At 53.8% G+C, this 23,624-nt stretch overlaps 2 protein-coding genes across 3 annotated transcripts; both read right to left on the bottom strand.

The window, feature by feature from the left end:
* Positions 1-45: 45 nt before the first annotated feature.
* Positions 46-8,193, bottom strand: LOC118011348 (interferon regulatory factor 8-like). The gene is made up of 5 exons (XM_035006060.1): positions 7,876-8,193; positions 2,492-2,681; positions 2,090-2,187; positions 941-1,052; positions 46-821 (listed from the first exon to the last, which is right to left on the bottom strand). The coding sequence occupies exons 1-5, from the start codon at positions 8,104-8,106 to the stop codon at positions 727-729; spliced, it is 726 nt and encodes a 241-aa protein (XP_034861951.1). The 5' UTR covers positions 8,107-8,193; the 3' UTR covers positions 46-726.
* A 2,650-nt stretch (positions 8,194-10,843) lies between these two features.
* DUSP15 (dual specificity phosphatase 15) lies at positions 10,844-19,054 on the bottom strand. 2 transcript variants are annotated; one of them, XM_035006062.1, is made up of 7 exons: positions 19,043-19,054; positions 17,988-18,021; positions 16,293-16,375; positions 13,682-13,731; positions 12,728-12,802; positions 11,364-11,535; positions 10,844-11,113 (listed from the first exon to the last, which is right to left on the bottom strand). In XM_035006062.1, the coding sequence occupies exons 1-7, from the start codon at positions 19,052-19,054 to the stop codon at positions 10,844-10,846; spliced, it is 696 nt and encodes a 231-aa protein (XP_034861953.1). The 2 variants fall into 2 exon arrangements, with proteins under 2 accessions (XP_034861953.1, XP_034861952.1); XM_035006061.1 differs by lacking the exon at positions 19,043-19,054 and adding an exon at positions 18,772-18,809.
* Positions 19,055-23,624: the final 4,570 nt, after the last annotated feature.

Below are 23,624 nucleotides of genomic sequence, written 5' to 3'. Positions count from 1 at the left end.
CGCGCGGTGGCTTCACGCACCAGCTTTGCGCCGTAGAACAGCCGCACGTGCAGCTAGCAATCTGCGGGGTGTTAGCGGCCCCAGCACTGACCACCCCCCCAGCCCCAGGTCCTGCCTGCCCCCACCTCGGGAATTTGGGGTGCTCCCTCCGGAGAAATAATAACTCTAGTAGTAGTAAATGGCAGTAGCTTCCAGTATAAATGAACTGGTAGTTGAGCTCCATGGTCAAAAGGATAGGATCTGGGGCCATCTGTACAATTGGGGCGTGACACTAGGGCCCTTCCAGTCCTAACCTCTGGGATTCTAGGAGCTCCTGCCCAGCAAATATTTTAATGCTGATAGAAACAACAACAACAACACAGTAGGCTCCATGTGAGGGGCCAGAATGATGCTCAGCAGTTAGGGTTGGGGGCTCTGCAGTCAGGCCCTTGGATTCTGATGTCTCACTGCCACTTAGGAGCTGTGACCCGCTAGTAACTTTCCCAGGGCTACTACCTGTGTGATTTGGGGCCAGGTTCTTAACCTCGGCCTTGGGTTTCTGTCTCTGTAAAGTGGGCATGATGGCAGTATCTATCTCACCAGGCTGCGGGGAGAGCTTCGAAAGATGCCTGGCATAAACTAAGCCCTCAATGAATGTTAGCTTTTGTTATTGGGGCTGGGTGCTTTGGGGGAAAGACAAAGGCTAGCTGGCCCCGACCCCTGGCTCTCCCCAGTTCTGCACACTAATCAGAGGGGAGGGCCTTGAGATTCCTTACCAGGGTTGCCGAAGTCCTCAGGGGGCAAGGGGCTCCAGTGGCGTGTAGGGTCCTGCGCGTGGTACCCTAGGGAAGGAGGGGCAGCTGTCAGGCACCACCTCATCCTGGGTCTCTCGATCCCTAGGTCAAGGTCCTGGAGGAGGCCAGAGAGGAGGCAGGGATGGTTGAGGAGATCCGTTCCTTACTGTGGTCAGCCAGAGGGGCTGGGAGCCGGGCAGCTGGTGGCAGGGAGCCCTGCTGGGTCAGCCTGGGAGATTGCTCTTTGTCCTTATCCTCCTTGGTTGATCTGGAGCCATCCTGGCCATTGGGAGAGAGGGTTATGAGGGTGGGAGAGGAGCCTGTGGGCTGCAAGAATTCCCAGACTGTCCTCGCTGGGGCAGAAGGAGGTCTGGGCAGACTGCAGGCCAGTTGGGGTTGATAGAGACTTTGAGGTTTCAGAGCTCAAGACCCTGTCCCTCATAGAGGTAAAGACTTGATGGGGTTGTTGGAGGTTATGGGGTCGGAGATGAAGCTCACTGTGCTAGGGGGAGAAGTGTGGGGAGCAAATGAGAAGATGGTGGGACAGAGGTGATAGAGATGAGGCGACAGAGGAGATGGAGATGGGGACAGAGGTGATAGAGATGGGGACAGAAGTGATAGAGATGGGGCACAGAGGAGATAGAGATGGGGACAGAGGTGATAGAGATGGGGATAGAGGTGACAGAGATGGGGGACAGAAGTGAAGAGATGGGGACAGAGGTGATAGAGATGGGGACAGAGGAGATAGAGATGGGGGACAGAGGTGACAGAGGTGACAGAGATGGGGGACAGAATATGGAATGCATGGTGAGGGAGGCGCTAGGGACAGTGGATTGGACCAGGCTGGTGGGGGGATGGGGACACAGCAATGAACCACAGATGGTGCGGGAGGGGTGGCGGTAGTGAGGGTGATACCAACAGAGTGATGGGGTGGGGAGATGTTGGGGTGGTGGCGACAGCAAGAGCGCTGGAGGGGATGAAGGTGAGGGAAATGCGGTGCCAGAGCTGCATCTGAGGGGGACGGAGCGATGGACCCGATGATGATGGGGGCAAGGGGTGAATCTGGGGGGAAGAGGGTGATGCAGACGGTGATGGAACTGAAGATGGTGGAGGTGAAGGGAACGGGGGACCCAGAGATGACGGAGGCAAAGGGAACAGGAGGTGGAGCTGGCGGGGGTGGGGGGGTGGGGGGGGCAGGGATGGAGCAGCAGCTGGGGGAGAGGATAGGCCCATGACGGAGCCAGAGAGCGCCGAGGGCAGTTCGGGGGAAAGGTGACCGAGCAGGCAAGGCTGAGGGGGCTTGAAGGACGCCTAACCTGGTCTGTCCCGCAGGCCAGCTCTGTCACTTCTCCAGGGGGCTCCTGCTGGCTCTGAAGAATGTTCTTCTTTTCAGGGGGAACACAAGCTCTGGCAACTGGATGGATGAAGCCAGAGACAGACTGTTGCCTCCTGGGCCTCAAGGGAGCCCCCCCCAACAGAGGTGATCCCACATGAGGATCATGGTGTGATCTCAGGCAGGGCCCACCTCTCTCCTGGCCTCAGTTTCCTCCTTTTCTAATGGGAAGATAAACTGAATGTCTATGGGTCCTTCTGTGTTTACCAGCCCATGAGTTTAAGCTGAATGAGCCCACCATTTCTCAGTTTACAGGTGGGCAAGGTGAGGTCCTTATTGCCCAGAGAGCCGTCCTCCACCACTACCTCCAGGGGCAGGATGGTACCTGGGCCACGGGCACCGTCGGCCACAATCCGGTAGACCTTGTAGGGGTTGGGGCTGTCCAGCTGGCTGCGCTCTCGCACCTCACAGAAGTCAGCACTCTTGTTGAGGGCACAGCGGAGCCGGGTCTTCCAGGTGGGGGGGTCCTCCTTGTCGATGCCCTCTAGGTGCTTGCCCTTGTGTATGGCCCAGGCCTGGAGATGAGCAGGGCTACTTGGGGAGGGACAGCCTGAGAGAGGGAGGGGGCTGGTGTCGTGCAGAGGGAGGGGGGCCTACCTTGCCTCCCACCCTTCTCTCTCTCCCTCCAGGCCTCTACCCCTTCATCCTTTTCTCTGTTCCTCCCTCCCTCTATCCAGCACATATCCCTTGAGCTCCTACTGGGTGCCAGGCCCGAGCCAGGGGCTGGGGACCAAATGAGGAACAAGACAGACATGGTCCCTGCTCTCCAGGAACTCAAGTCTAATGAGAGAAAACGGTTGTGAACAGCCAACTGGAAATAACTATATTCCAAGTTGTGAATTGTGATCAATTTAAAAAAACAGGATGATGGGATATCAAACAATGGCAGTGATTTGCTATCCGGAGAACTATAAAATTAAATCCTGACCTATTGCCACATACAGAGTGGACTCCAGATGATTCAAAAACCAAAGGTGAGAGGTGAAACTGGAAGCTAATGGAAGATAATGTGGGGAAACTCTTCCAGGGGGAGAGAATGCCTTCCTGAACCCCCTCAAAGGCATGGACCAGAAAGCAAAACAAAGACAATGTCTGAAATCGGCAAGGGGCTAATTTTAGAACATACAAGGAATTTGCAAACCAACAGGAAACAGAGAACATCCCCTAAAGAGAAAATTCTTATCAAAGGGCAAGAATGGGCGGTTTAGGGAGGAGGAAGCCAGAAGCCCATGAGCATATGAGGATGTACTTAAACTCATTAGCGTCAGAGAAATGCACATAAAAATGTGAGCGATTGGGGTGCCTGGGTGGCTCAGTCAGTTAGGCGTCTGACTCTTGATCTTAGCTCAGGTCTTGATCCCAGGGTCGTGAGTTCAAGCCCCATGTTGGGCTCCATGCTGGGCATGGAGCCTACTTACATTAAAAAAAAAAAAAAAAAAAAAAAGTGAGCGATCACCTATAAGCCAACAAAATATTTAGTGAGTTGGATAATGCCAGGAGGTGGTGGGGATGTGGACACTGTTGGTGGGTGTGGGATGGTGCAGAGCTTTTGGATGGTAAACAGGCATACCTTGTCAAAATAAGTCTAAATATACCCTGTGAGCAGAAATTCTAATTCCGAAGGAATTCTCACAAAGGCTCGTGAGGGGAGCAGGACAAAGATGTTCACTATAGTTGCTCGTGGTGCTGGAGAGCAAACCTGTGTCCATCCCTGGGAAAGTGGAGAGGGGTGTGTGTGGGTCATGGATGCCCACTATAGAGTCCATGCAGCATCTAGAAGCATCCAGGAGCAACAAATTAGATGTACCGAGAACACCCCCAGCGGGACGCCTGGGTGGCTCAGTCGGTTGAGCGTCTGTCTTTGGCTTGAGTCATGATCCCAGGGTCCTGGGATTGAGCCCCGCATCGGGCTCCTTACTCAGCGGGGAGCCTGCTTCTCCCTCTGCCTGCCGCTCCTCCTGCTTGTGCTCTCTCTCTCTCTGACAAATAAATTTTAAAAAAATCTTTAGATGTACAGAGAACAAGAATAAATCTTCAGAGCATGATCCGGAGGGGGGGGAAAAAAAAAGGAAGACACAGAATGAGATCTACAGCCAACATGAAGTGTGTAAGGTAAGAGTACACACAAAACAGCAATGCCCACTCTGCAAGAAAACACACAGACCAAAGAGATTCGTTAAACACACTGGAGTGACTGTAGACATAGAGGCATTCAATAAATAAATAAGAATATGAGGGGTTATTTTAGAGGGTTCTTCAGAAATGCCTCTAGGAGGATGTGGCTGGCATTTGAGCTGAAGCCTGAATGAAAAGGATGGAGTCCAACAAAGAGCTGGGGGAAGGGTGGTCTACGTAGAAGGAATAGCAAGTGCAAAGGTCCTGAGGTGGGAAGAGATTGAAAGATTCAAGCAAGGCCAGTGTAGCTGGAGCAGAGGAGTCATAGGGGAGGCAGGAGGAGATATGCTGCTTGCAAGGATCCCATTCAGGACTGGGGGGGTTTAACGGATGAATCCCATTCAGTCCTTGCCCTCAGAGATTCCAGGCCCGGTGGGGAAACATGGTCACCAAACAGAAAAGCCAGCTCCTGGGTTGGTGCCCCTTGGCAGCGGTGAGACCTTTAAGGCTTGATTGGGCTGCCTGCAAACTGTGCACATGATACCTAACCTGATGGGGTGGTGAGGGCAGTAGGATGAGTGGTCCATGTAGGGTGCTTAGCACAGTGCCTGGCACACGGTCAGTGCTTACTTACTGCACTTTTGTTCACTAGAGTAAGGCTATAACTGAAAGTTAACCTGGGCACAGGGCACAGGGTGCTATCACCATGGTGAAAGAGGGACCTTTGCTGCATCTGCTGCTGTGTCCCCCAGGGCCTAGAGTGGGGCCTGGTGCAGCGGAGACGCTCTGTGAGTATTTGTGGGGCAAACTGAGCTGGGCCTCGAGGGTGAGTAAGAAGTTGCCAGGTGGAATGGCATTCCTGGCAGGCAGACCAGCTTGGGCAAAGGCCTGCGGGTGTGCAAGAGCATGGTGTATTTGGGGGGACAGCCAGCAGCCTGCTGTCGCTGGGGCTGGGGATGCACATCTGAGGGTATGTGTCCAGTCGGTTCCCCACATTCGTGGGAGTCCTGTTCTCTAAAATCTACACCAACGCTGAACCAACAGGTGCAGCTCGAGGTTCCTGTGAGCCTCTGGTCACACCACTTTCATCAACTAATCAGCAGCTAGCCTTGTTTTATGTGTGTTTCTAAGTTGAAGAAATACTTTAATATAAACTGTTGCTTCGCTGAACTCAGGGCCGACGGCACTGTGACTCTCGCCTGCGCGAAGCTTGTCTGACATGTATTTTTTCCGTAAAGCACATCACAGCCTCTCCGTGTGTGGGCACATCAGACAGCGCTTCAGCCTTCCACAGGCTGGGGGGGCCGTTTTAAATAGTCAAGTCACCCACAAACAGCACAAACATACGAAAAACATGGCACTAAATAGCCCTTGAAAGGGACACGTGTTTCCAGTAGAAAAGATGGAAGGAGAAGGCAGAGCGCCACCTTGTTCAGCCTCGGAGGGGGATGCACGTCTGGGGCCCTGACTGTTTCGCCATTCTGCACATGGCCGTGGGTGGAAAAAGTGCCTTGGGTATTGATTTTGGAATTGCAACTACATTTTAGCGAATAAGCCACATTTGCAAATACGGAATCCGTGAATAATGAGGATCGACTGCATGTGGTGGGGAAAGGGGAAGAGGAATTAAGAAAGAGCCAGGTGGGAGCTGAATCATGAAGGTCCTTGCCGGCCAAGCTTCATCCCATGCCCTTTGGGGCACCAGGACGTGTGAAGCCAGGGAGTCACTCGCGTGGGTCAGTGGTGGACTGAGGGGAGGGGAGGGCCAGCCCTCAGAATCTCCCTCCTCCGAACAGCACATGGTCCTAAGGGACAGGCCATGTAACTCCCCCTGTTCAACACTCATGGAGCGCCTTCCGTGGGCCAGGCCCTGCGCTCAGTGTCATGACCCTCGGGTAGCTGGAGGCAGTCTGCTGCAGGGGAAGTCATTCCAATGGAGGAAGTGGAAGGAATCAGGGATGGCCAAGAAAAGCACGGAGTTGGAGCTTAATCAACGCATTCAACCAGTGAATGCATTAGGGAAGGCTCCTGAGGCGATGTTTCAGCTGCGCATGATGGCAGCTGAAGGTGAAGAGGAGAGGGTATTCTGGGCAGGGGGGGCAGCAAGTGCAAAGGTCTAACAGTGAGAGAGACGTGAAGCATTTAGAAACTGAAAGAACTGTCAGGGCAGATCTAAAGCCAGGAAGAGAAGGGTGGGGAGAGATGAGGCCAGGGAGGAGCAGTTCATGCGCTGCTCTGACGTCTTGGTAAGGAGTTAGAACTTTATCACAAGAGCGATGGGGACCCAAAGAAGGATTCTGAGTAGAGAAATGTCAAGGCAAGATTTACATTTAGGAAGATCTCCCTGGAGGACCCAGGGGAGAAATGAGGGGCAGGGGGAAGCTGGGAGCTCTGTGAGGTCACTGGGATTGCCCTGGTGAGAGACAGTGGGAATGGGTCCAAGCAGACGGACTGCAGAGAAGCTTCTGTAGGAAGACCCAGCAAGCCTTGGTGACAGAGTGCAATGAGCCTGGAAGGCAGGAGAGGGGCCAGGGTTCAGGTGCCTGGCCCTGGGGTCTGGGTGACAATCGGTGCCATTTTCCATTTGGGGACACACACAAGTTTGTCGAAGCGAGCTGTTAAGTGGGGTACTGATGATGTGCCGAGTTTGAGAGTTCTGGGGGCCATGAGACCAGCAGGCTTGGAGCCTGGAGGGGAGGCTGGGAACTGTAGGGCTCATGCCCAGGCTGTGGAGGAGAGAGTAAGCTATGAGGAGAGGGGTCCTGGAGCAGTGCTGAGAGCACCCAAAGAAGAGGGGAGGAGGGGAGAGGCTGAGAAGGGAGGGGCAGCAAGGTAGGAGGAAAATGGAGCCGGAGTGCTGGTGGGGGCAGATTCTGGAAACCAAGTGAGAGAGTTTCAAGGAGGAGGGGTCCACCAGGCCCAGACACATCGAAGGGTCAAAGATGACAGGGATGGGATCTTTGGATTTGGCAACTAGTGATGTTAGCAGGAGGGACAGAAGCCAGACGAGGGGTCGGGGTGGGGGGTGAGGAACTGGGGGCTATGAGTGAGAGAGTTGATGACCAGGCCCTTCAGCCTGTGAAAGGAGAGAGGAGGCCAGAGAAGTAGGAGCTGGAAGTGGCTGTGGTGTTTGGGGTGGTGGCAGTGGCCCGACAGGCAGTTGGTTGATTAATTGCCCAGGGGAGAGATTCTAGAATTTCAGGGTTGATGGGAAGGAGTTTGAAGTTAATGAGGACTGAGGCAAGGGAGGGCATCCCTGGAGGCAGTCCCTGAGAAGGGCTGGTATGGGGAAGCACAGGACTCGTCCCCAAGCTGCTGGGATGGGCGCTTTGGAGGGGGGAAGGTTGTGGGAATCCCCATGGGTGGCGTCCAATTTCCCTGTGGGGAGAGAGGGAGGAGAGGCCCCAGGAGAGGTGGGGATGGTGCATGGATTGCGCCTTTGGCTGATTGTTTCAGGAGGGCGTCGGAGGGTCTCCCGTAGATGCATAACACTCTCCGCAACCTAGAGACAGCTGAGGCTAAGGACAAGCGAGTGGCCCCTGGTCACACAGCCCGCGGGTCAGCCTGGGCGTCCCACCACTCCGGCCCCCTTACCCTGAAGAGTGCCGCGTCCTGCTGCGCCCGATAGCCCTGCCGGGCCGCGTGCTTCCAGGGGATGCGGAAGAGGGTCTTGCCTGCGTCCTCCCAGCGCAACCCCGCGTAGCGCCCGCTCTCGATCTGTGCCACCAGCCAGTCACGGAGGCGCAGGGGACCCCCAGCCCCCGCCATCGGTCGCCTGCCGTCGGGGACCTTCCCTTCCTCCCTCCACCAGGGGTCGCCGGCCATCCGGGACGCCGGGAGCCAGAGGCCAGTTCTGGGGCGTGTGGCGGCTGGGACCCCAGCGCGACAGGGAGTCGGGAAGCCACCTGGATGGTGTGCAGAGGCGGCGAAAGCGAAAGTTCTGGATGGGCGAGTTTCGCTTTCTTTTCTGTCCCCTGATCCGGGAGGCCCTATCCTTTCGCCCTTCTCTGTGGTAGCCTGGCTTGGAGGGCGTCGCGCCGCCGCACGGAGGGGGCAGTTAGAGGCACGGTGGGACGCCAAGACCCACTGGAGGGTACGGGGAGGATAGCCAGGGATCTGTCTGTCCCCGTAGAGGGGCCCCGGCGGGCACCCAGAGGCATCCCTTGCGCCACCTGTGCACCTGTTCTCTGTTCTTCCCAGCCTGTGGGGAACTCCCAGATCTTTTCTAGCACCTGGACTGTACAGGTTATAAAGCCATAGTGCTTCTTGGACTAACTCCCATCAGAATTGGGAGGCAGAGACTAGTTTAAAATGTACACTCCTTGCCTCCATACCAGACCTGCAGAAAAAGACTTTCTGGGCAAGAAGCCAGTAATCTGCATTTAACGAGTTCTCCCGTGGGATTCTGATCCAGGTGGTCCGTGGGCCACACCTGGAGAAAAACTTCTTTAAATACTGGGAGTCCTCATCTACTGATGGCTCACTATGGTGTTGGCCTGGCTAAAGCCTTTCCTGCAGGGTCTCTGTTCTCACCACAGCGTGTGAGATGAGTCTACCCATTTTATTATTAAGAAGAATAAGGCTCAGAGAGGTTAAAGCCCTGCAACAAGGTCATAGAGCTAGTATGTGGAGGCAGTCAGGACCTGAACCTCTGTCTCTCTGCCCCCAAAGCCCAGGAGCCTAAAAAGTGCCCCACATTATCTCCCAACAGCTTACACCTGGGGTTTAGGGACACCCCTCCCCCAGAAAGTATATACAATTTTTTTCATGTTTATGCATTTTCCTGGGGTTTGTATCTTTCATTTAATTGTCAAAGGGAGTTTGCAATTTGAAAGAGGGCAAGTAGCTCAGGCCACTCCAGCCTTTGTTGTGTACACAGGGAAACTAAAACTCCGAATGAGCACAGAGCTGGATGCCCGGTCAGCGTTGACCGGAGGCTGGGAGTACTGCCCTTCATGTGCACCTGTTAGGGGGGGCCTTCTTCATGCTCCCCACCCTCTGTTCTCCCATGCCAGCAGCCACTCAGTTCTGAGCCCTCTACAGTTAAAGTCACGATTCGGACTCACCTGTAGGCCTCCGGGGGGAGGGGGAGAGGGGGTGCAAAGCATCTCATAGGAATAAATCCAAGTGTAATAATTACATCTAAGTGGGAATCTTAAGTGTGTCAGACAATCTTTTCATTTTTCTGGGTGGCAAAGTCATAGTGATTAGGAGGATAGGGTTCCCTCAACTTGCCAGCCAGACTGCCTGGATTCAAATCCCAGCCCCACCACTTGCCAGCTGGTGACCTTGGACATCAAACTCAGTTTCCTGAGGAGGCTGGGCAACAGGTGAGGATTATTTCATCCATCCTCCCACCCCCAATACTGGAATCTGGGCTTCCCCCACAGCCCTGAACACAGTGCTTGGTGCATAACAGGGACCCCATACAGGTGGCTATTAGATTGGAGTCTTTTCAGACCCCTCTCAATTCCAAGTTACTTTTAGTTCAGAAAACTCAGCTCAGATGACCTCTGTTCACCCTTGGGACAGTTTGCTGCTTGCTTGGGCTGCCCCCTGGCCTTTAAGCTCTAGGTGGGAAGGGTCTTGAGTGGAAGAAGATATTTGCAAATGATATATCCAATAAGGAGTTAATATGCAACATATATAAAGAACTTATACAAGTCACCACCAAAAGGCACCAAGGAACTACTTCTTAACAGCCACCATGGGACACAGACTGCCTAGGTTTAAATCCAGCCTCCCCTACTCTAGCTGTCCTCAGGCAAGCTGCCTACCCTTTCTGAGCCTCAGTTTCCTCGCGGGGATTAAGTGAACCCATGCATATAAAAAGTCAGGCATGAAGGAGGCACTATTTGGACAGCTTACTAGCTAGTATTTGTGAATAGGGAAGAGGAGGGAGCTGGTGAGAAGGACTCAGAGGGGGAAGGGGGTTCAGAGAGAAGGAGGGATTCAGGGGCCTTTTCAGGAGACCAGGGCTTCAGGGAGAGATATGGGGGGGGGGCCTCAGGGCAATGAATGGAGTCCTGGAATTCAGCTCTGCCCAGAGCAGTTTTTGGGAGGTGGCAGGCTCCTCCAGACCCTAGGGGATGCAGACCCCCTCCCAGCCCTGTTTCCTGCAGGCTCCAGCCCCGCAGAGTCCTGCATCCCTGCCCCTTGCTGAATGACTAGGAGGAGCTCAGACAGACAGCTTCTGTGTCTCTTTAATATCCTCCAGGCCCATCCGCCCGCTTCCCCCACCCACCCACTCCCACTCCCGCTGCCTTTAAGGGTGGAGGCCCGGGTGCCCCCTCCCCCCAGCCCAAGGACTAAGGCACCAAGTGGCTGCAGCAGGCCCAGCCCCGACACAGAGACGCACGGATGGAGGACGGACAGACTGCAGACGCAGACAAGCAGGGCGGGCAGCAGGGGCAGGGGCAGGGGCAGGGCTCAGGCCGCCGCGGGGCTCCCGCAGGCTCCGGGCGCGTCCTGGAGGCCGGGGGAGGCCCAGGCAGCCCCGAGGGTGGGGTGGGGGTGGGGGACCGGTCGGAAGGAAGAGGGGCGCCAGGGCGGGCCGGGATCCTCACTTGCCGCCTTTGCGGGACAGACACCGCGGGAGGCAAGAGAAAGTCTGCTTGACGCGCGCCAGCAGGGGCAGCGGCCGGTGGGCCTCGCGGGGCGGCCGCGGCACCAGGCGCTGCAGGGCTCCCTCGGAGGCCGCCGAGCGCGGCGCGGGGGGCGCGGGGGGCGCGGGGCCCGGCCGGCAGCGCTTGCAGAGCGGCAGCAGCGCGCGCACCTCCTCCTCGTCGCGGAAAGGGCTCTCTCCGAAGCGCTCCTCCAGCTGCCGGCGGAGCTGGGGGGGCGGGGGGGGAGCCGGGGGTCGGTCGGTGCCAGGCTGCCGGCCCGTCCCCTCCGCAGCGCTCGTCGCTCCCGCCCGCCCGCGAGCTCCCCATCTAGAGGCTAGATTAGCTCAAGGGTCACGAGTTCGAAACCCCCAGAAAAATCTCCTGTCAGGTCTGACTTCTTTCCCGCCAGTGCTCAACTCAAGCGGGAAGATGAGTCCCGCAGCCCGGGCCAGCTCCTGCCTCCGCCACGGGCCCTACCTTCCGGGCACTGCCCCAGCCGAACTCTTCAAGCTGCTGCCTAAAGCCTGGGTTGGGGTTGGCGATAGGCCGGGTGGCCTTGATGACTTCAAGCACGTCCCGCCAGCCTAGCCCCGTCACAGTCATCACATAAGCCGTCACGATGGTGGTGCTGCGGGAGATGCCTGCAAAGCTGGGGGCCCGCCCCGCCCGCCAGGCTTCAGGGAAGGCCCAACCGCCGCCTTGCCCTGCCCCCAGACACCCCCGCCCCACCTCAGCCCTCCCGCCCTCGCCTCTCAGCTCCAGTCACAAAGAGCCTGCCCGGACCTGTTTTCCCACTTCCTTTGCCCATGCTGTTCCTTTGCCCATGCTGTTCCTTCTGCCTGGAGTGTGCCCCGGGGAACTCAGGCCTCTGACGTGGGAACATCACTTCATTCATTCATTCAACAAACATTTCCTGACCATCGGTTATTTTTCAGGTACTGGCGATATATGGTGGGGAAGAAAACAGACATGGTCTATCCTGGGGCTTCCAAGATGGCTGGGTGAGACGGCCACTAACCAGGGAAACACTTTCAGGTGGTGCTAACTGCTCTGAAGAGGAGTCCAGGGGCTAAGAGATCATATAGGAAAAGGTATTAATCTAGTGGAGGGGTTGGGGAGGGATTAGGGTAGGCGTTTCCAAGGAAATGACATCAAGCTGAGTCCTGAGAGATGGGAAAGGGTCAGTCAAGAATGTTCTGGGCAGTGTTCGAAGTCCGTGAGGTGGGAGCTGGTGGATTTGAAGGGTGGGGAGTTGGCCAGTGCAGCTGGAGTGGGGGAAGGAGGGGCAGAGGGCGACAGACAGGCTGGAGGAGCTGTTCTTAGGACTAGGGCTCTGGCAGAGCCGTCCTGAGCCCAGCATAGGGTCGGTGCTCAGTGGGAAGTTATGGGATGAATGACATCAACTGGTGTGTGTGTGTGTGGGGGGGGTTGCTGTGAGTCCTGTCTCCCAGCCTGGGGTTCCCCACTGCTCTGCCCTATTTCCTCAAAAGCCTGGAGGGGAGGAGAGGGAGCCAGAACAGTTGGAGGGTGCTGGGCTACCTGCGTGACCTCACCTATCCCCTCCTGATAGCCCAGCAGGCAACAGTCTTTTCTCCATTTTACAGATGAGGAAATGGGAGTCTCAGGGAGAACAGCACTTTGGCCTTGGCCACACAGCTGGTAAGGGACAGAGCCCTGACTGGAGCCCCCGATCAGCCGCCCTCAGGTGAATGGCTGACTGTCATGCATGGCAACGGGCTGGAGAAGGTCCAGCCCAGGTTCCTCATGCCCCATAGGGTGAGTGCGTGCGTGTAATGGAGGACAGCCCCTTACCTGCTCCCCTCATTCCTCTCTTAACTCACCAGTGCACAAGGCAGTTCCCCCCATTGAGGCGGCAACAGTGGATGAAGTTGATACATTCTTTGAAGTGCTTTTTGCTAGAGAAGAAAGCAATAGGGTCGGGAACATTGGGGGGCAGGTGTCCTAGGAGTTGTCCCCCTCTGCACTGATGGGCTGTCAAGAGCCCTGGGTCCTCAGGGCAGCCAGCCCAAGCGGCGAACAGGGTCTGGACTACAGTACAAGGGGAGCGGGGTGTGAAGCCACAAGAGGGGCATTTCAGGCAGTGAAAGGGGCTGATGACGAGAAATCCCACCACAGAGGCAGGAGCACCTCCCCAGTGGGGTCCGTGGATCCTATTTTCATGGAGGGTTTATCTTGGTCTTTCAAGGACATGGGTGGGAGGAGACAGAGGAGTCCCACTCCTCTGGGGTGTGCAATCGGAGCGCTTGACTGCAGGGACAATGCTGGTCAGCCATGGGTTGGGAGGAGCGTCTTTGTGGGTCACTCCCAGGCTGGGAGGCACTGCTGCTCATAACAAAATAAATCCTGTTTTCTGAGTCCCCGTTACATGCCAGGCCCTGTCCCGGATCCTCAACCTGTGCCATCTGATCTCAGAGAGGGAAAGTGATTTCTGCAAGGTCACACAGCAAGTAAATGGCAAAGCCTGGATGGAGCCCGGATGTCTTAACTCCAGGGCCAGGAACCGGCTGAGCCTAACCGCTTCAAGTCTGGGTACTCTCTCCATTTCACAGCTGAAGACACTGAGCTCTGGGAGGTTAAAGGTCGCAGCCAGGGGCATTGGCAAGGGCGTAGCTGACACAGAGTCAAACAGAGGTCTGAGTGAGCACTTGTGCTGGGCTTCCCAGGACAGCTTTCTGGCGTGAGTCCTCTCTTTCCTCCCCCAGACCACCTCTCCCCCTCCCTACCACCACCACCACCACAGAAGACACCCCTGTTGGTGCCTCCAGAGAACTTACATGAGTACCTCGGGGGTGTCCGCCACAGGGATGCGAAGGTAGGTTATGTCCTGCAAGTACAAAATACACATGGGCAGTGGGGGGCCCTTGGCTGCACCCCTGACCTTGGCCAGGGCTGCCGAGCACCTCATGACCCCAGGCCAGTTCCTGCCCCTTTCTGAGCCACTGTTAACCCTCTCTATCCAAAGAGGGTAGCTATCACCTCTGAGCGCCTCCCAGCTCTATCTGTCTGTCGTTCCAGAACCTTCTGAGAAGATGGCATCCTAACTTCATAGGTGACTTGGGCATGAGGACTTGATAAAAAGTATTCAGGAAGCTTTTATTTAATAGGTGGGAAAGGGCCAGTAACAGTGACTCTCCTCCAAATGAGGATTACAAAATTACACCAAAAAAAGGGCAAAACAGGGGCACCTGGCTGGCTCAGTTGGTAGAGCATGAGCCTCTTGATCTCCGGGTTGTGAGTTCAAGCCCCACGTTGGATGTAGAGAGATTACTTGATTTAAAAAAGCATTTTTTTGTTTTGTTTTAAGATTTTATTTATGTATTTTTTCATAGAGAGAGCACAAGCAGGGGGAGTGGCAGGCAGAGGGAGAGGAAGAAGCAGGCTCTCCACTGAGCAAGGAGCCCAATGCGGGGCTCAGTCCCAGGACCCTGGGATCATAACCTGAGCCAAAGGCAGACGCTTAACCGATTGAGCCACCCAGGCATCCCCCAAAAAAGGTTTTTTAAAGGTCTTATTAAAAACAGATTTTATTATCTTGAAAAGAAACAAAAACCATGAAAATAAGTTTATAGCTCATTAATTGTGGTTATAAAACTACGTGCTATTATTAAAATAATCAAGGGATGAATTGTCTCCCACAAACTGGCTATGACATCCTTTACTTCATGCTTAACCTTCACCCAAGATCATAAAGATGATTTGTGCTCCTGTTCCAAGAATCACTTTTCTCAAGGACCTCTTTTAATCCTTTGATACTCAAATGATTGTTTTCCAGTGCCAGGCCCACCACCATTCCTGACTAAGGGGCCCCAGGCCAGGTCCTCACTTGTTAATGGCTATGTGTGAGATTCCAGCCCTTCTCTGACTCACTTTTCCCAAGGTCACACCATCCTGCATCTTTTGCAAGGTTTGCAATTTCACTTTGTGACACATTTGGCCTTGGGATTGCTTGGCATTATCAAACCCTGACTGGTAAATTCACTGATAGATGGGGAGGCAGGGCTGCCTGTAGGAAGAAGGGAAGGCTGTTGGAGTGGGGACTCGTTTGGCAAGCAGTCATTTCATTAGTCAATCTATTCATGACTTGACAACCTTCCCTGTGCAATCTAGTGACTGCATACTCCAAACACTCCAAAACAAGCCTGTCCTATAAAGAAAATCAGACTCCACTGACCTGGAAATCTCTTGTTTGAATGACACTGAGAATCACAGATTATTGGAGGTTGCTTTTAGAGACCATCAACGCTGACACATGGGGACACTGAGGCCCAGAGAGGGGAAGGAACCTATCTGAGGTCACACAGCAAATCTGGGATAGAATCTGGTTTGGATTTCAGATCTCCAGAGCCCTTTTCCACCCACAGTTAATTCCCCTTTAGTGGGGGACACACACTCTAATAGATAAGGAGGAAGGGGCTCTATTTATGGGATAAGAATATGATTAACTTTGCTATATCAGCTGTAATTTGTTGGCTGTTATGTGGCTCTCAACAACTCAGTGAGGTAGGTGCTGTTATAAAATCACCAATCCAGGGTGGTGCGGTCAGTTGAGTGTCTGACTCGTGGTTTCTGCTCATGTCAAGGGTCTCAGGGTTGTGAGACTGAGCCCCACATCGGGCTCCGCACTCAACGCAGAATCTACTTGAGATTCTCTCTCCCTCTACCCTCCTGCTCATGCTCTCTCTCTCTCTCTCAAATAAATAAATAAATCTTTATAAAATTCCTATTTTACAGATCAGGCAACTGAGGCTCAGAATGGTGAAGTCCTGTGCCCGAGATTACAAAAGTGGTCTGGATTTACTACTTTCCTTTTCTGGGTTAGAACACCCTTACCCTCTCTTTTCCAGGACTCCATAAAACCAACACCAATCCTTTCGGTGGGCGCCATGCTTTACTGTGTGCAAAGCATCTTCACCATCCTGCAGCCCCTTTGCATCCTCACAACAGCCCCTCTGGGGGCAGACAGGACTGAGGGATCAGAAGCCCAGACAGGTGAAGTTACAGCCCAAGATTACACAGTAAGACACAGAACCCAGAATCATCCATTTGTAGTCATCTATTCAGTTAGGCAAAGGGAAGCCCGTGTGGGGTCTTTTTAAGGTTCACAGCGAGTCCTCTGGGGTCAGAGCATCAACTCCTAGCTCCTTAGCCTCCTGGATGTGTGACCTTAGGCAAGTTACTTTACCTCTCTGGACCTCACTTAACAAATAGGGATCAAATGGGGATGCTGATGTAAAACAAGTCAGTTTTTAACAGAATGACCTAGTATGGGTCAGAGAGGCAATACAGGGCCTGGCACATGGTAAGTACTTGATAAATGGGTGCTGTGGGGGCACTGAAGCTCCCCTCTGCACCTGTATACAGCCCAAGGACAGGGGTAAAGAGTACCTGCAGCAGAGGCTGGGGTGACTCGTGGATAGAGATGATGTGTGTGATCTTGTTCCGGCCCAGCTGGTCCGGGTCTTTGGCATCTGAAAGAAACAAAATGCCTGAGCCCATCTGGTCAGTGCGACTTATGTGTCCCTGACGGCCAAGAGAGGTGGGAGCTCGCTGCCCAGCTCTCCTCCCCACCCCTCCCTCTCCACTTTGGCCCACCCTCTGCCAGCTTCCTGCTCCTTGGCCACCTCCTGCTCCTGGCCTGACAGATCCCACCACACCTCTAGGCTTCAGTCTTGGCGCTGGGGCACCCACAAGTAACAGCCCAGCCTCTTCCCGGCCTTACCCCTGCAGTTCCTTCCACGGCAAACACCCTTTCCTGGCATATCCTTGATCTAGCAACTCTACTTCCGGGAATCCTGTCTACAGAAGGGTTTGCTCACTCAGAAAGCTGTGTGTAGAAGATGATGTTCTTTGCAGTACTGCTCGTAACAGTAAACACACCAGAAATTGTTAAAAAGTGGGAGCAATCTACACGTCCACCCTGAGAGAACTGGATAAATAATGGTATATCCAAACTTGAATACTGTGCAGCCATTGGATAGAAAAGACCTCTCTGTGCTGATGTGCAAGCATGTCCACAGTATATTATCAAATAGGAAACAGGTGACTGGACAGCATGCAGAATAGACTTCCATTTTTGTTTTAAATGTTACATCTGCATCTACAAAGATATATGAAAACTGACACAGGGATAAACCTCACACTTCTATCGGTGGCTGTCTCCAGGGGCTGGAATCCAGTGTATGTGGATCTTTTAGAATCAGAATAAATAACACATATCCCCTCTCTCTCCATAGGTCTACTTCATTCAACACGTTTCCTGTGTGCTTACTATGTGCAGCCTTGGCTGGGCATGGAGGTGTAGGGGCAACTTCATACCCCTTGCCCTCATGGGGTTGCAGACTTCAAGAGGATCCAGAGCTTCCTTGGCTCAATACTCAAAAATCAAGTAGCATGAACGGCTGGGGTGGCTCCCAGGGAGGAGGAGATCAGATTTATGGGAGTGGAGCACCTATGCCAGGGCGGGGGGGGGGGGCGGGGAAGGGGGCAGGCGTGGATGGAGAAAGCCCTGTTCTGGTGCAGATGCCCCTTCCTCTCTGAAGATTTCTCTGACTCCACACGGAAAAGTGTGGAGTCTCAGGATCAGCCGGTCTCAGCACAGGCCAGGCACAGGTAGAGGGCCGTGGCCTTGGGACAGAGTGGGTGGTGCTCACTAACAAGTTTCTGGGGTAGAGTCCAGTCTCCAGAGATCTCCCCTCTGTGTAGAAGGTTGTAGGGGGAAGGTTCCCAGCTTCCCAGCTAGAAGCAGCACCCTCGAACAGACCTCAACCCAGAACCTCAGGGCTGTAAGAGCCCTTAGAGGTGAGTGGGCCTCGTGCTGAGGGAGAGCCTGGGGCTCAGAGCAGGTGCAGACTTGCCTGGCATCTGGCAGGTGTTGCAAGCCCTTTGCACTGGGGACACTCCCCAACCCACATATCCCTTGGTCCTCATGAGCTCCTTCTCCCTCCCAGCCTGGCCTTGCTTCCCTGCCCCCAGCCCCATTCCTGAGCGCTTCCAAGGTGCGTGGGCCAGAGCATGAATGGTGGACACAGGCCTGGGACAGGCAGAGTGCCATGGCCTTGGGACAGAGTGGGCAGTGCTCACCAATGAAGTTTCCGAGGTAGAGTCCAGGAAGTACCTACAGGAGAGACAGGCTAGGGTCAGTGGGGTAGGGGTGCACGCCTTCCCACTGGCTAGCTGGGGGCCCACAGCCCATCTCCATCCCATGACAGGTGTCTGGACCCCAGGACTCAGGGAGCAATCTCCTCCCCCTCCTGGGCCTGGACTCTGTGAGAGGGGCTGGGGAGGGCAGGAGGGAGGGCACCAGGGGAGGCCAGCTTGGGTAGGGGTGAGAGCTTGAAAGGGGGAGGAGAGGAGGAACATAGGGGAGGGGGGCAAGGGGAGAGGTGAATTTGCCAGGTGGGTGGTGGGGAATTCTGAGGAGGGAGGTGGGAAGGCAGGGACAGGGGGAGGGTCATGCAGAGGCAGAGGGGTAAAGATGGAGAAACAGCACCAGAGAGAGAGTCCAAGGAGTCAGAGACAAGGAAGACAGAGACACCTGGAGACAGGGAAAGGGACTCAGAGAGATAGAGTGTGGGAGTGACAGAGAGCCACAGAAAGACCCAACAAGAAATACAGAGTCACAGAAACAGGCAGAGACAGCGACACACGGAGACCGAAGCCAGAGACACACAGAGAGACAGAGACGAGAGCAGAGAGACACAGGGATGCAGGGTCAGAGAGTCACCGGGAGACAGAGATCTAGACACACGGAGCCTCCGGGTGAGGGCCAGAAGGTCAGAGGCGGGCACAGCGACGCGGGCGGAGCCGGCACCGCGGCGGGGCTGGGGGCGGCCAGGTGCGGGCTGCGCGATCCCCGCCCCCCTACCTTGGTCATGCCATTCCCCATGATCCCGGGGGCGGGGGTCCGGGCGCACCCCCAGCTCGCCGCCCGAAGAGCGCTCGGGTCGCAGCTGCCCTGCTGGCCCAGGCCCGGCGCCTGCAGCCTGGCGGGGAACAGGGGCCCCTGCCCGGCCGCCGCCGCTGCCGCCGCCGCCGCCGCCGCCACCGCCCGCCGACCCCCGGCCAGGGAGGGAAATGGTGGTGGAGCCGCCGCCGCCGCCGCCGCCGCCGCCACCACCGCCGCAGGCTCCTCCTACCCCCTCGGTCATGTGGGGCCCCCCCCCACCGTGGGTCGCGGCGGGGGGCTGGACAAAGCCCCAGTGTGCCGGGCCCGGGGCCCGCGGGACAACGGCAGCTTGTTGGGCCGCGTGGGGCCGCCACCTCCGGAGGTGGGGGCGGGGCGCTCCCCCCACCTGGCACCGTCAGGCGCGGGCGGGGTGGGCGCGGGGGCGGGAAGAGTCCCCGGCCGGCCCCGCAGCCACTCAGATCCCAGCTCCGGCGCTGCCCGGGACCTCCTTGCGGGCCCTGGCGCTCCCTCGGCCTGGCCGCGGTTTCCTAGCAGAAACGTGACGGGGGCTGGACTTGGATCGCTGTGGGTCCCCCTATATTCCGATACTGTGTGGGTAATTCCTTCCTTCCGTACATCCTCACTGCTACCCCGCCCGCATGCAGGCATCCTACCAGCCAGCCGTCCTCCTCCCCCCACTCATACGGCCATCCGCCCTCCCATCCTCCAGTCCACCCATTCATCCCTCCCTCGATCCATCCATTCATCCATCATTCCTTCCATCCTCCCTCCCTCCCTCCCATCCCTTCATCCCATCCACATTGGCCTCTATGCGGATGATGCCATCTGGGTCAGCTCTGCTGAGACCAGGCATAACTGCCCTCAGGGACCTCAAGAGATCAGAGGTAAAATGTGAGGAGAGGGAGGCAAGGGGGGAGGTTCCAGACGCCTGGGTCCCTTGGAATAAAGGAGACTACGGTAGGATGTAGTTAGAGGCCAGAGTACTGGACCTGAAAAGGTTCCAAGCCCTATTCAGCTCTGACCTGCTGGGTGACCCTGGACAGCTCCCCTTGGCTCCCAGCTGCCCCGTCTGTGTGTCTCAGTGTGTGGAGGTGAGCCCTTTCTGGCTGCTAGGACCAAACCTGAAGATGTAAAATACTTGAGACCGGGCACCTCCTATGGGTCTGAAATAGAAGCAGCCTAGCCAGCTTGGGTCCTCCAGGCACCCTCCGCCCCGCATCCGTAGTAGTAGGTGATTATGGGGGAAATGTTAGTACAGAGCAGGACGGAGAGTTGACAGAACCTGTTTGAAATGCAGTGACTGGAGAGAGATAAAACTGTCTTTGGCATTTCTTTCTTCCTCAAATTCACAGTGTACATGGGGCTGCCTGTCTCATCTCTCCCTGTGCACAGGATTCTCATAAAAACTACAACAAATGCTTACAGAGCACCTACTATATGGTAGGTACTAGGGACCCAGAGGTGGCTAAGGCAGAGATGGTTCCTACCTTCGACAGCTAACAGTGTAGACCAGCACTGCCCCATAGAAATATAATGTGGGCCACACGTGTAATCTTAAATTTTCTAGTGGCCACATTAAAAACGTAGAAAGAAACACGTTGTTAATAATGTTTTTATTTGGGTGCCTGGGTGGCTCAGTTGGTTAAGCGACTGCCTTTGGCTCAGGTCATGATCCTGGAGTCCTGGGATTGAGTCCCGCATCGGGCTCCCTGCTCGGCAGGGAGTCTGCTTCTCCCTCTGACCCTCCCCCCTCTCATGTGCTCTCTCTCATTCTCTCTTTCTCAAATAAATAAATAAAATCTAAAAAAAAAAAAATGTTTTTATTTAATCCAGTATATCCAAAATGTTATCATTTCAACATGCAATCAATATTTAACAATTATTGAGACATTTTACATCCTTTTTATTGTTTTAAGTCTTTACAATCCAGTGTGTACTTTACACTTTGAGCACATCTCAGTTCAGGCTAGCCACACGTCACATGCTTAACGGCCGTATGTGGTTAGCTACCTATCGGACATCTCAGGTCTGGGAGGTAGGCAAACAAAATAAGCAGAGTATTACAAATGCTCACAATTTTCAGTGAGGGAAAGAAAAGGAGGCAGGATGAACTTTCCTTAAATAGGCAACATCTGAGCTGAGACTTGATGTATAAGAAATCCAGCTATTTAAAGAGTAGAGAGATTTCCAGCAGAAGGAACAAGACAAGCAAAAGCCCTGTGGTGGAAAGAGTTTGGCCTTCATGAGGAGCCAGTGGGACTGGAGAGGAGGGGGGCCAAGGAGCTTGAGGCTAAAGAGGGAGTGGGGAGCCAAGCGTATAGGACCGTGTATGGCCATAACTGTGAGTTTAGGTTTTTCTCCTCTGTATGATGGAAATCTGGTGGGAAAATTTAACAAGGGAGGCCAGCCCTGTCATCTGGTTTACATTTTAAGTTGATCACTTTGGCCCCTATCCAGAGTGAATATATTAGAGAGGCAAAGCAGGGAGGCCAGGGAGGTGGTGGTGTCCTGGGACACGGCGGGAGCAGAGAAACTGGAAAGAAGGGGACAGACTTAATATTTTGGCAGCACAGCTGATGGGACTAGGAAATAGATTGAATGTGGGGGAAAGGGAGGAATTCTAGGGCCATTCCCCATTTTCCTGCCTTGAAAACCACTGTTTGTGCTCAGAAGTGAAAGCAGGATTTCATCTATTCAACAAATGTTTATTGGGCATCAAGTTATGCATGAAAAATGACACCAAAGATGTGCTGTGTGACTTGAGTTTCCCAGAATGCCCACCCCACAGATGGCATAAAGAAATGCTGGTGGTGGGGTCTGAAGATTAGTTCCTAGTCCTGGCCCTGGCCTTAGCAGCTCTGTGGCCCTGGGCAGGTGACCGAATGCCCCCGGATCGGTTTCCTCATCCATAAAGGGGCAATAATTACCAGTGCTTTGGACTCGTACTGGGTTGTTGGAATAATCAAACTGCATGTACAAAGGAACTCCATCACGTTAAAAGCTCTGTACAAACACCAGCTGTAGTTATTAGGCTTAACACATTTAATGTCTATGAGCTGTTCTGCCTTCGAAAGTGTTAGCTGTCACAAAGCTCAATTTGCCTTAAATAAGTCAGGGAGAGATTGTTTTACAAAACCAGGAATATGAAGATGCTAAAATGCAGGTCTCACTTTGTTACTTCCTTGCTTAAAACCCTTCAGCGTGGTTCACTGTGGTAGGCAACATAACGGTCTCCCCGAAGATGTATGTGCTCTAATTCATAGAAAATGTTAATATGTTATATGGGAAGGGGGATTTAAGGCTGTGGATGGAACTAAAGTTGCTAATCAGCTGACCACGAGATGGAAAGATTGTCCTGGATTATTCGGGTGGGCCCAAGGTCATTCCCCGGGTCCTTATAAGTGAGAGAGGGAGGCAGGAGTATAGAGTTGGGGGGGGGGGATCTGATGGTAGAAACAGAGGTCGGGAGTGTTATGATTGCTGGCTTTGAAGATGGAAGGGGGTCATAAGCCAAGGAATGCAGGTGGAAAAGCAAGGAAACAGATTCTCTCCTAAAGCCTCCTAGGAACCCAGCCCTGCTAACACCTTAATCTTAGCCTAGTGAAACCCACTTCAGACTTCTGGCCTCAAAAACTATAAGCTCATACATTTGTGTTCTTTTAGGTCACTCAGTTTGTGGTAATTACAGCTGCAATAGGAACCTAATACACTCACCAATGCCCTTAGGAAAAAGTTCAATCTGTTTAGCATCGCACGCAAGGCCTCGTGGGATCTGGCTTCTGCCTCTGTGACTTTGAGCAAATTTCTTAACTTTCATTATTTCGTGAGTCTCAGTTTCATCATCTGTAAAACGGGGAGGAAAATCCGCTATAGGTCTGTAATGAGACTAAATGAGAGGATATATTTCTTTTCTTTTTTTTTTCTTTGTGAAACATCATATTTTTGTTATTTATTAATTATTTTCCCTGATCCAGGTTTCCTATTTTTATTTATTTATTTATTTATTTATTTATTTATTTATTTATTTATTTTTATTCTTATGTTAATCCCCATACATTACATCATTAGTTTTAGATGAAGTGTTCCATGATTCATTGTGCATAACACCCAGTGCTCCATGCAGAATGTGCCCTCCTCAATACCCACCACCAGGCTAACCCATCCTCCCACCCCCCTCCCCTCTAGAACCCTGTTTGTTTTTCAGAGTCCATCGTCTCTCATGGTTCGTCTACCCCTCCAATTTCCTCCGCTTCATTCTTCCCCTCCCGCTACCTTCTTCTTTTTTTTTTTCTTAACATATATTGCATTATTTGTTTCAGAGGTACAGATCTGAGATTCAACAGTCTTGCACAACTCACAGCGCTTACCAGAGCATATACCCTCCTCAGTGTCTATCACCCAGTCACCCCATCCCTCCCACCCCATCCCCCACTCCAGCAACCCTCAGTTTGTTTCCTACAATTAAGAATTGAGAGGATATATTTCAAGTACCTAGTAGAGAGACCAGCAACATAATCCATCATCATTATTATCATTGTCATTATTATTATCATGGAGCAATTGACAGGGAGTTAGGAGGCCCTGGTTCTGCTCTCCTCACTAGGGCTCTGTTTCCACATTTGTAATAAAGGAAACAACAATATAGGGGTTTGGCAGCCTCATCTCTCCCCTCTTCCCCACTTTTTCCTGGCCACTGATCCGCATTCATTTCCACAAATATGCTTCACTCTCTCTGATTTCCAATTTTGCACATGCCATTCCCTCCACCTGGAATGCTCTTCCCATCCCCTTTACCAGACTAACTGACCCCA

Source organism: Mirounga leonina, unplaced genomic scaffold (assembly GCF_011800145.1).
Source record: "Mirounga leonina isolate KUSES-001 unplaced genomic scaffold, KU_Mleo_1.0 Mir_150, whole genome shotgun sequence".
NCBI lineage: Eukaryota > Metazoa > Chordata > Mammalia > Carnivora > Phocidae > Mirounga > Mirounga leonina.
Note: the sequence above shows the minus strand (reverse complement) of the source record. Positions and strands in the feature narration are given on the sequence as shown.

Excerpts from the sequence above, each read along its gene's own strand:
- LOC118011348 (XM_035006060.1), bottom strand. The coding sequence starts at position 8,106 with ATGGCCGGCGACCCCTGGTGGAGGGAGGAAGGGAAGGTCCCCGACGGC. Across the intron at positions 2,188-2,491 it reads CGACGGTGCCCGTGGCCCAG|TTGCCAGAGCTTGTGTTCCC; the intron begins GTACCATCCTGC and ends TCATCCATCCAG. Across the intron at positions 822-940 it reads AGCCCCTCTGGCTGACCACA|GGTACCACGCGCAGGACCCT; the intron begins GTAAGGAACGGA and ends CTCCTTCCCTAG.
- DUSP15 (XM_035006061.1), bottom strand. The coding sequence starts at position 18,792 with ATGGGGAATGGCATGACCAAG. Across the intron at positions 18,022-18,771 it reads TGGGGAATGGCATGACCAAG|GTACTTCCTGGACTCTACCT; the intron begins GTAGGGGGGCGG and ends TCTCTCCTGTAG. Across the intron at positions 11,536-12,727 it reads GGGAACTGCCTTGTGCACTG|CTTTGCAGGCATCTCCCGCA; the intron begins GTGAGTTAAGAG and ends GCGGGCCCCCAG.